This window comes from Oryctolagus cuniculus, chromosome 7 (genome assembly GCF_051225735.1).
Source record: "Oryctolagus cuniculus isolate XC-2025 breed Fujian yellow rabbit chromosome 7, ASM5122573v1, whole genome shotgun sequence".
Taxonomy (NCBI): domain Eukaryota; kingdom Metazoa; phylum Chordata; class Mammalia; order Lagomorpha; family Leporidae; genus Oryctolagus; species Oryctolagus cuniculus.
The window spans coordinates 27341099-27353275 of NC_142873.1; the positions used below are offsets into that span (position 1 = coordinate 27341099).

The following is a 12177-nucleotide window of genomic DNA, read 5'->3' on the forward strand; positions in this document are numbered from 1 at the left end:
CATGGGAAAAAATTATACCTTTATTTCTTTTTTAAAAAAAATATTTACTTAATTATTTGAAAATTAGAGTTACACAGAGAGAGGAGAGGCAGGGAGAGGGGAGAGAGAGGGAGAGAGAGAGAGAGATCTTCCACCCACTGGTTCACTCCCCAATTGGCTGCAATGGCCAGAGCTGCGCTGATCCAAAGCCAGGAGCCAGGAGCTTCTTCCGGGTCTCCCACGTGGGTGCAGGGGCCCAAGCACCTAGGCCATCTTCTACAGCTTTCCCGGAGCAGAGAGCTGGGTTGGAAGTGAAGCAGCCAGGACCCAAACTGGTGCCCATATGGGCAGGTGGCGGCTTTACCTGCTATGCCACAGTGCTGGCCCCCACCTTTATTTCATTGTGGATATGGCCATAAATCCACAGCTGTATTAAATATACTTCTGATTTTATCCCCACTAACAGAAATTTTGAATATTTTATATTACAATACAGTTGTCGCAAATATAATTTGCATGCAAAATAACTTTGAGATAAAACAATTACTAGATCTTACCGTTAGTGTGTTAATAAAGAAACACATGTATACTTTAAAATTTTAAAAATATTTTGATAGGCCGGCGCCACGGCTCACTAGGCTAATCCTCCACCTTGCGGCGCCAGCACACCGGGTTCTAGTCCTGGTCGGGGCGCCGGATTCTGTCCCGGTTGCCCCTCTTCCAGTCCAGCTCTCTGCTGTGGACAGGGAGTGCAGGGGAGGATGGCCCAAGTGCTTGGGCCCTGCACCCCATGGGAGACCAGGATAAGTACCTGGCTCCTGCCATCGGATCAGCGCGGTGCGCCAGCCACAGTGCGCTGACCACGGCGGCCATTGGAGGGTGAACCAATGGCAAAGGAAGACCTTTCTCTCTGTCTCTCTCTCTCACTGTCCACTCTGCCTGTCAAAAAAAAGAAAAAAAATATAAAAAATATTTTGATAATTGTATTTCAGTATCATGTGTTTCCTTTGTCATCCTATACATTTTAAACGTTAAAGTCTCCCTGGGGCCATCACTGTGGCATAATGGGTTAAGCAGCTGCCTGCAATGCAAGCATGCCATATGAGCCCCAGTTCAAGCCCTGGCTGTTCCACTTCTGAACCAGCTCCCTGCTCATGTGCCCCAGGAAAGCAGCAGAAGATGGCTCAAGTCCTTGGAACTCTGCATCCATGTGGGAGACCTGGGATGAAGTTCCAAGGCTCCTGGCTTCCACCTGGCCCAGTGCTGACTCTTGTGGTCATTTGGGGAGTAAATCAGCAGCTAGACCTCTCCCACTATCTCTCTCTCTCTCTCTCTCCAACTCAGCCTTTCAAATAAATAAATCTTTTTAAAAGCATCTTTCTGAGAAGAGTTCCACAGGTTTCACTGCTGAGGTTCATGGTGTGTGTGCACATCTGGATGCACACACATGCACATGTAAGAACTGATCTAGAAGTGGACATTAATATTGGGGTCCGAGACTCAAGACTGGGATTAGGAAATTCTCTCAAAGATCCACCCACACTTGTGGCTCTGGGAGCCAGGGCAGACTCCTGCTTTCGGCCGCCGCTACAACACTGCCGCTCCCTGAAGCCTGCTGGCTCAGTGCTCGGACCCTGCCTACTGTGTTCGTCTGTGTTCTTGCTCCAGGGACAGGGCTGCATCTTACCCCCAGTGCCTAGCACAATGCTGGGTTCAGAGCAGCTTCTCAATGATGCTAACAGAGTGGACACCACAAATAGAACCTTGTTTAACTCAGCACATGAGTATTTCTGGATGTGTGTGTGTGTGTGCGCACAAAACAGGGTTGGGATATAGGGATCATTACTGGGGTCTTGGGTGCATACAGTAAGACTTTTTTTAAAGGAAATTCAAAACAGAGCTCTGGAAGTTTCTGCAAGAAGCCTGCTGGCAGTGTGAAGACAGCCCCCCTGTGCACCGCCCCACCCGGCCCCACGTGACCACCTCTTTCTCCCCCCACGGAGGGCTGGCTCCCCAGTCTATATAAGCCTCTCTGGGGCTCGGGCACGAGCCAGCAGGCCCACCCATCCAGACACCTTGCGGCACAGAGCTTTCCAGAGGAAGTCTCACCCAGCCTCTGCACCAAGGTTTTTCCCTGCACATTGCTGCAGCTGCAGACCCACAATGCCAGCTGTCCAGCTGCTGCTTCTGGCCGGCCTGGTGTGGGGCGCTGGGGCCAGGACAGCCCAACTCCGAAAGGCAAATGACCGGAGTGGCCGGTGCCAGTACACCTTCAGCGTAGCCAGCCCCAGTGAATCCAGCTGCCCCGAGCAGGGCCAGACCATGTCAGCCATCCAGGACCTCCAGAGAGACAGCAGTACCCAGCGTGCAGACCTGGAGTCCACCAAAGCCCGGCTCAGTTCCCTGGAGAGCCTCCTCCACCGGTTGACCTTGGCACAGACCAGCGGACCCCAGGAGATCCAGGAGGAATTGCAGAAGGAGCTGGGCACCCTGAGGAGAGAGCGGGACCAGCTGGAAAGCCAAACCAGGGAGCTGGAGGCAGCCTATTCCAACCTCCTCCGAGACAAGTCAGCTCTGGAGGAAGAGAAGAGGCGCTTGATGCAGGAGAATGAGGACCTGGCCAGGAGGTTGGAGAGCAGCAGCCAGGAGGTGGCGAGGCTGGCAAGGGGCCAGTGTCCCCAGGCCCGGGACACCTCTCAGGATGTGCCTGCAGGCTCCAGGGAAGGTAAGAATACGGGCTGGAGGGATCCCCAGGCCAGCAGGTGGCATGGTTCATGGTGACCTGTTACAGATGCCCTGGGGCTGCCTTCTTGCCGTCTCCTTTCTCCCAGCAGCTGCACATCAAGCACAAAGCAGACGAATTAAGGGGAAAGTCATCACTTCTCATATTCATAGTCACTCAGCTCTGGGCAGCTTTGCTTAGTTAGTGGTTCCCAGTTCTTTTGTCTGTCATGACAAAGTTTTTATAGTCCAGAGTGAGATGAAAACTCTAGGGGCCAGGTGAGATGTGTACGCACATGATTGACTGAAGGTTGCAAACTGTCCTTTTTGGAAAGCAGTCATGCTTTGAATCTTTGCTCAGAGATGGTAATCCCTACCCTCTGGTGTTAAAATGACCTCTACTTATGAAACTGCAGATTTATGAAATGAGAAGCTGTAAGCTTGGGTTTTTTGGTTTTGTACATTCTTCTTTGGTATAGTAAAGAGGTGGTGGCCCTTTGTCAGCTCCCTCCATGTGCAGTTTTGGAAGCTTTCTCACTCCTTGCCCACTGCAAGAGCTTCTGCTCCTCTGTCCCCCCTGGTCCTGCTCGTATGATGCTCAGGGTGTCCCTGGGTATGTGACACTTTTTCATGAAAGTTGTGTTTCCCGCCATTCACCATTTAATCATAAGGAAATGATCAAACAGATCCACTGGGCCTTTCTGAGATGTCAATGTCAAGAAAGAAGAGAAGCAGTAGGGGAGGGCTTGGCGGGGGTTAAGGGAGATGAGAGAGTCCTGGTCACCAAGGGGAGTGAACGGTCTGTGAGTGGAAAAGCCACAAGGGACAGGTTTGCTGTAACGGAGGGAATTTGAAGATAGACTGCTTATGAGGTTATGTTACTCTGTTAATGTTCAATTTCTTGGGTGAGATAATGTGTTTATCAAGGGGAATATCCTTGTTCTACACACTCATGCACTTAGGTTAAGTATCAGATTGCCTGCAATTTGCTCTCAAATGGTTCAGCAAATACTAAATCTTTAAAGGGTAAGAAAGAAAGGTAAAACAAATGTGACAACATTAGCAATTGGTGCATGAATCTAAGTAAATAGTGCATGGGGAGTCTTAGTTGCTCAAATTTTCTGTAAGTGTGAAAATCTTCAAAATAAAATGATGAGAAACGTTTTCTTAAAAAGCTTTATATGTGAAAAAAAAAAAAAAAAACAAAAACAAGATCTGCTTAGGTGTGAGACAAGAAAACCCGACTCAGTGCCTATGTGTGACCTTGGGCATCTGCTGGAGTTCGCCACCTTCACTGCTCACCAATGACATGACAAAGGAAATTCCTGTTGGGAATAGTAATTTCTGTGGGATCCGAATGAAGCAACTATAAAGTATAAAGGATTTTTTAAAAATCCTACATTGTTAGAACTGCAAGAGTTTCTATCTGAATTTGACAACCAAGGAGAGTGAGCTCCTAAAAACACTAAGGGGCCCAAGGTCACAGGGCTGGTGAGTGGTGGAGCTGGGACAAACTTGAGCCCGCAACAACAAATGAGAAATCATTACTAGAAGTGATGTGAGGGATTCCTCAGTTCAGAGTGTTAACTGAATGAGGTTACCTTCTCCCAAAAACTCCCGTGTGTGTGTGTGTGTGTGTGTGTGTGTTGTAGGGGAGGCTGTATAAAAACAGAGACCTTTTTTATTGTCCTGTGGTCATGTAACAAGTCTTTGGGAATGTATTAGATGTGTTCTCTAATTTTATATTTCTCTTTGCCTTTTCCAGCTGCTCTACTTTTTTTCTGAAATCAGGGCAACATTCAATTACAATGAACTTCAAACTCAGAAATTCTTTTCTAGTAGTGGATCCCTTTGGTGAGCAGGAAATTACATTAGAACAGGAATGTGGAACTGGACAGGGACTTACCAGGCTGTTGGCCCCCCTGGCCCATTTTTGCAGATGTGGAGACTCAGGTCCAGAGAGGTTACTCAACGATTGTACAGCCACCTAGCCAGCTAGAGGCACAGCCAGGACTAGAATTCCAGCTTTTTCCCATGAGGAGCAGTGAGTTTCAAGACCCCCAGCTGACCTGGTTTATAGATGCCACAGACTAAGGACAGAAAGGTACAGAAATGTCTGGGACAAAAGGTCAGCTTCAAGGTCATGGTTTGGGGGAAGTAGGGGTATTTGGAGGGGCTGGCTGGAACTTCAATGTGGATGAGCGTTTACATAGGAGTGGCAAGAGTGGGAGTGTGGCCAGTCGGGGGAAGGAGACAGTGAGGTTGAGTGGACAAAGGTAAGGCCCAAAAGGTTACCACCACTTTGTCATGCAGTTGTTATGTAGAGAGAAATCTTAGAATCACAGAAATCACTTGTTTTTACGTTCTGCACATAATGTGACAGAGAACATCTCATTACGTATCTATTTCTACAGTTGTGTATATATGTATATGTGCGTGTGTTTGGGGGTACTTCAAAAAGTTCATGGAAAATGAATATTACAAAAAACAATGCCTCTTAGAAAAAGCTATGCATAGATTTCAATATTTTTTCACCGAAATGAGCTTATCTTTTTTTTAATATTTATTTCATTTATTTGAAAGACAGAGTTACAGAGAGAGGTAGAGACAGAGAAAGAGGTCTTCCATCTGCTGGTTCACTCCCCAAATGGCCACAATGGCTGGAGCTGCACTGATCCAAAGCCAGGAGCCAGGAGTTTCTTCCAGGTCTCCCGCATGGGTGCAGGGGCTCAGTAACTCCTTCAGGTAGCTCCCAGGAACTCCCAGGTAGCTCCTTCATTCTATTGCTTTCCCAGACCACAGCAGAGAGCTGGATCTGAAGAGGAGCAGCAGGGACTAGAACTGGTGCCCATATGGGATGCCGGCGCTTCAGGCCAGGGCATTAGCCTGCTGTACCACAGCATCTTTTAATTCCGTTTTCCCACCATCGTCTGGAAGTCCCCCATATAAATGGCATGTCCACGGTACGTGGGTGTGAGAGCCAGGATGGTCCTTGCAGAGACCCTCCTCTTCCTACACAGAGTCAGAGAAACTGTGCCAGAGTGACTGAAGCGAGGTCCCAGCAGGTGACACCTGTGAACCCAGGTTGCATTGGCAATGGCTGGGAAAAAGGTGGGCAGGACGTGGCGAGAGGGGTTGCCAGAGGTGGCTAATGCTAGGGCTGCAGCTTTCCTTTTCTTGCCTGTAGCGTAGGAAGTGCATTCCAGCGAGGCTGTTGTGCCGATTGGAGGCAGCCGGGAGCAGCTCCTAGCACAGTGCCTGGCACAGTGGCTGCCCCAGAACGGAGGGTACTGCCAAGGATTTCTTTCACTTGGGTTCTGCCATTGTTTTAGTCCCTCCATGATCAAAACACCACCAGGGACAGCGTTTCTCTAACACATGTGTGTTCTAGAGACAGGGCAGGTTGAAACAGCACCTGGCACAGCAAGCTATTTCTTCATCTCTGCTTTCCCAAAAGATTTGTCCACAACCTAGGAATCTGTTGGCGGCGTTCTTTTTCTTTGTTATGTAATTCTGTCACATTGACCAAACTTTCTGAGCAATGACAGAAAACGTCTACAAAAATCATCACACCACTTAATAAATTCAGTTTCTAGGCTGACCTCTCTAGAGGTGAGTCTATAAAGCTGAGATAAGGGCAGAGCACACAGAAAACTTCCAAAATTTTATTTAGACATAAATCTTTATCATAGATAGGTGTAATTTTAATATTAAAAGCATACAAAAGCCCCTGCAACATTAACTGACGTAATACAGTCCTTAATATTCTCATAAGCTCTGTGTTGAGCACCATTTCATTTATCTTTTTTTTTTTAAGATTCATTTGTTTTATTTGAAAATGGGAGTTACACAGAGAGAGAAGGAGAGGCAGAGAGAGAGAGAGAGAGAGAGAGAGAGAGAGAGAGAGAGAGAGGTCTTCCACCCGCTGGTTCACTCCACAATTGGCTGCAACATGCGGAGCTGAGCCGATCTGAAGTCAGAAGCCAGGAACTTCCTCTGGGTCTCCCATGTGAATGCAGGGGCCCAAGGACTTGGGCCATCTTCCACTGCTTTCTCAGGCCATAGCAGAGAGCTGGATCGGAAGTGGAGCAGCCAGGACTCGAACTGGCACCCATGTGGGATGCCACAGCTGCAGGCGGCGGCTTTACTCGCTGTGCCAGAACGCTGGACCCACATTTGCCGTTTCTTAGCACAACCTGATACTTTTGGGAGGTCAGCAGCCTAGGGCTCAGAGAGGTTGGATCATTAGTCCAAAGTCACACAGCTGAGATTCGCAGGCCCGAGCTAGGAAGCTATGGCTTCTGGCTCCATCCAGGCCCCCTCACACAACTGCATCCTTATCCGTGGCTCTCTTGCCAGACAGCGCCGCTCTGGGAGCGCGGCTGCTGCCAGATGCTGCTGGCTGACACGATGGAGAAGCAGCCAGCAGGCTCACAACCCAGCTGGGAACCGGCCTGTGGTCATTCTGGAAGCCACTCCCCGACATTGTGTTTTACTGTGGCTCTTGTTTACCCGGAGGAAAGCGCATGGGGTTGGCTTCCTGCAAGAGTGTAGAGAGAAAGCACCAGCTGCAGGGACCCCTGCTCAGGGTCCTGGGGAGGGGGTGGCACCAGGACAGGGACTCAGCACCCAGCCGGCACCTGTGCCACCTCTTCTCTGGCAGTGGGGGAGAACAGCTGATGGGGCACACGGCCTCGGAGCTCTGTGTTCACCGAGCGAGCTGCAGGGCCTGGGTCACACCCCAAAGAGCTGAGCCGCTTTGGGAAGGCTGCCAGTAGCAATCTCGGTCCAATCAGGAGAGAAAGCGCACAGCAGATTCAGCAGGGAAATTTATTACATACAGTCATTAACTAGGCTAGAAGAAGGCACCTTAGGGCTGCGGGAGGGCCCTGGAGGGAGGACGACTTGGGGAGGCTTCAGACCTCCTTGGGAAAAGTGGGGTTCAGGAATCAGATAGCAGAGAAGGTGGCTGGCTTGCCCAGGCCTGAGCGGGTCTGCGGGTGGAGAGGGAAACCAGCAGCCTGCGTGGATACCGTGGGAGACGCGAAGGGGGGTGGGGGCAGCTGGCCATCAGAGCACTCGGATCCTCGCGCAGGGTTCCTGGTGTCCCTGGTGTCCCTGGTGAAGGGCAGTGCCAGGCCCAAACTGCAAGGTCACAGAGGCTGCGACGAGGGAAGGGTTTAAGCAGAGTCTGCACGCTCAGGCCCCCGACCCGACCTTCCTCCTCCTGCGATGTCCTTCTGGCGCCCCCTACTGGGGTAGGTCGGCATCGCGCTCACTGTAAGGAGAAACGCTTTGCTTTTCCAGAGCCAGAATGGAGCTTTCTGCTCTCAGAGGCAGAACACTTGCCACCGCTGAAACTCACACATCTGAGATGCCAGGGACCTTCTCAGTGTTCCTGAAGTCGTATCCCACCTCCTCATAAATCAGTTATTCTGGATTACTTTAATTGTGTAAACCCTTATTATATTTTGAGCATCCTACTCTGTGCTGGGCATATTGCTATACGATTATTTGTGAGATTTTTAATTCTGGGATTTAAAAAAGTCCCCAAAGTACAGAGAACAGAATGAACCCCAACATAGCCATCACCCAGCTCCAAGAGTCACCAGCCTTCTCTGAAGCTGTTTTATCTTGTGCTTGCCGGTCATCGCCTACCTCACCCGTAGCCACCGTCCTACAGCAAAGCTCAAACACCGAATCTCTGAGATCCCATATTTAAATGCCGTCGGCATCCACACAGTCAGTCCTTGGCCCGTTTCTTCTCACAGCGCAATTCTGTCTCTCTCTTTTTTTAAAAAATAGCTTCTCAATGGAATTTGGACACTTTGGCCTTCCAGGAGCTGAAGTCGGAGTTAACTGAAGTTCCTGCTTCCCGAATCTTGAAGGAGAACCCACCTGTTCTCCCCAGGGGTGAAGAGGGAGACAACGGTGAGAATTCAGATCCCATCGGGGCATCATGGTCATTGTCCACGGTCTAGTCCTGTGTTCAGGGTCAGTACAGAGTAACTGAGTAAACACCCACCGCGCAGGGGAGCAAGTGACTTCCTTGTAGGCAAGGGGTTGGACCCCGTGAGGAGCAGAGCTCTCTGGCCAGGGCAAGTCAAGTCTGCAGAAAGTCAGCTTTTCCCAGTCGGGAGCTCCACCTTCTCACTCATACTAGGGATGCCAGGCTGGGCTGGGTTCCCCGGGAGAAGAGGAGAGATGTGTTTATTTCACCCTCTTGATTATCACATAGAATTAATTACACCTGAAAAATAACATTTTCCGGTAGCTCCTTCATAGTTATCTAGGGCCACTTATGAGACATGAAACTGTCAACAGACAATCTGCTACTATTTTTTCTGAACTTTGATCATTTAGGAAAAGTGTGGTTTGCCCATCTCCAAAGTGTTTCCCAACTGTGGTTTTCAGAACCTTTGGCTATCAATGTTAGTGATTATTATTGCTCATACTGAAGGGACTAAAAGGGACTTGAGGGTCATGAAATATTTAAAATGCGATTCTCTGAGATGTGAGCAGCAAACAATCTCCATCTTCTATGAGGAAACCAAAGACACCCATTAAAACACAGAAGTGTGTGCTGATTCCACTAAATGTAAATTTTCAACCATCACTTCACTGTATTTTAAAAATTACATTCAAGTTTAATTTTTTTTCTTTCATTTTATTTGAAGTCAGAGAGACAGATAGAAGAGACAGGCAGGGAGAGATTCCTCCATTTGCTGTTTCACTCCCCAAATACATGCAAGAATGGGCCAACCTGAGGTCAGGAGCCGGAAATCCAATCTGGGTCTCCCATGTGGGTGGCAGGGACCCAAGTACTTGAGCCATCACTTGCTGCCTCCCAGGATGTGCATCAGCAGGAAGCTGATCAGAAGCAGAGGGGGGACGCAAACCCAGGCACTCAGATATGGGACATGGATTTCCCAAAGGATGTCTTAGACACTGCACCAAACTTTGGTTCCACGCGTGTAGAAGATGCATGAAATTTGAAGGATCTGCAAAACGTTCTGGGAATTCATATTATGAAAAAAAAGGCTACATGAATTTTAAAACTTAAATCTAAACATTTCCTTTTTCATTTTAAAAGATTTATTTCTATTTATTAGGGAAAGGCAGAATGGCAGAGAGAGAATGAGAGAGATATCCCATCTGCTGGCTCACTCCCCAAATGGACCTAACAGCTGGAATTGGGTCAGGCCAAAACCAGGAGCCCAGAACTCCATCCAGGTCTCACACATTGGGTAGCAGTGGCACAGTACTTGGGCCATCTTCCACTGCTTTCCCAGGCCATTAGCAGAGAGCTGGATCGAAGCAGAGCAGCCAAGACTTGAACTGGCACTCAAATGGGATGCTGGCATTGCAAGTGGTGGCTTAACCAACTGCATCACCACTCTAGCCCCTCAGAATATTTTTGTGCCAGAATAAATTTATCTTTTAATTCCTTTTTCATGAACTTTTTCAAGTATGCTCATATGTGGCCTATCAGGGATGAAAAACTGTTGTAGAGAGATTATCCTTAGAATGAGTTAATTTTCCTCTCTCATGTTTCAACAGCAAAATAAATTGGACATGGAAATCCTGAAGAGTAATATAATGAATACCCATTAGTCCCCGCCCAGCTTTAGAAAACCATGACAAATACAGTTGAAGCTTTCTTCAGTCTTCATCTGTGCCACCAGTACTGAGTTGGCATCGTGTCCCATTCACTGTGTGGTTCCTCTGTACCACATGTCTAATTATGATTAGTTTAAATCCTACAACAGCCCCACTACCCTACACACTATTATGATCCCCTTTTACAAATAAGAAGTCTATAGCTTAGAGAGCTAAGTAACTTACTGGAAGTGGCACAGTCAGTGAGCAGGTGGCAAAACCCAGATCTAAACCCAGTGGTCTGCACTAGGGCCCTGCTGAGCTTCCACAGTGCCCCTGAATGTGCATCAACAAGTGTGTGTGGCTAAGTGGTGTCTTCTCTTGCTCTGTTCATTCCTCAGGATGTGGGGAACTAGTTTGGGTAGGACAGCCTGTCACTCTGAGGACAGCCGAAACTATCACTGGCAAGTATGGCGTGTGGATGAGAGACCCCAAGCCCACATCCCCCCACACCCAGGAGACCACGTGGAGAATCGACACGGTCGGCACCGACATCCGCCAGGTCTTTGAGTATGACCGCATCAGCCAGTTTGTGCAGGGGTACCCTTCGAAGGTGTACGTGCTGCCCAGGTCGCTGGAGAGCACAGGTGCCGTGGTCTACGCAGGCAGCCTCTACTTCCAGGGTGCTGGGTCCAGAACTGTGATCAGGTTTGAGCTGAACACTGAGACAGTGAAGGCCGAGAAGGAAATCCCTGGAGCCGGCTACCGTGGGCAGTTTCCATATTCTTGGGGTGGCTACACGGACATTGACCTGGCTGTGGACGAGACCGGTCTCTGGGTCATCTACAGCACCGAGGAGGCCAGAGGTGCCATTGTCCTCTCCAAATTGAACCCAGAGAATCTGGAACTTGAAAAAACCTGGGAGACCAATATCCGTAAGCAGTCGGTTGCCAACGCCTTCATCATCTGTGGCACCTTGTACACTGTTAGCAGCTACTCCTCGGCAGATGCCACCGTCAACTTCGCTTATGACACGGGCACTGGGATCAGCAAGCCCTTGGCCATCCCATTCAAGAACCGCTACAAATACAGCAGCATGATCGACTACAACCCTCTGGAGAGGAAGCTCTTTGCCTGGGACAGCTTCAACATGGTCACCTATGACATCAAGCTGTCCAAGATTTAACAGCCTCCAGGTGCTACCAGCAATGGCAGAAAGACGATGCTCAGGGCTCCTGGGGAGAAGATGAGGAGGGCCAGCCAGCTGGGGACTGCATGGCTTCTCTCTGCTTTCCAAGCTTGCATTAATCCAGATGGATGTATGCGGTCACCATCAGACTGTGCAGCGATTAGCAATTAGTACCATGCAGTACTTAGAGAATTTCTTATTGTAGTAGATATTCTTTTCTTCTTCTGTCTGGTTCATGAAATAGTTCATATTTTCCAGTGATTTGAGGCAAAAGCTATAAAGTAACATGGTAGTTACTTCATGTTATATGGTTCCCATAAGCCACCATCAAGAGCAGGATTTCTAAAGAAACAACAGTAGCTCTTGTGGCCAGCACTGAACCTCTGTAGGATGCATTTGCTACAGTTGACTTCTAATACTTTAGGTAGAACTCAGTTTGATATTACATAACTTTCTGCTCTATGAAATAAAATTATCTTGCACAACATTTTCTTGTTTGAGCCTTATGAGAATCTTTGCTTAAGGGAAGAGCACAGAGGCCACTCATCAGAAAATTCTTTTGCCAACAGTGAAATTCACACCTTTTCCTCTCTGGCTCCTGGGGCTCTTGGCTCTTCCTAAATAATCTTTCCAGTCTCTCCTAATTCACCCTTTCCATTCTTGTTTCACTTCGATTCTTATTTTTGTTG

General features: G+C 48.6%; 1 protein-coding gene across 1 annotated transcript; it reads left to right on the forward strand.

Annotated features, from left to right (window-relative positions):
* Positions 1 to 2078: 2078 nt before the first annotated feature.
* On the forward strand, positions 2079 to 11975 carry MYOC (myocilin). The gene is given in 3 exon segments (NM_001082150.2): positions 2079 to 2704; positions 8506 to 8631; positions 10701 to 11975. Coding segments are annotated over 3 exon segments (1473 nt in total). The 5' UTR covers positions 2079 to 2142; the 3' UTR covers positions 11486 to 11975.
* Positions 11976 to 12177: the final 202 nt, after the last annotated feature.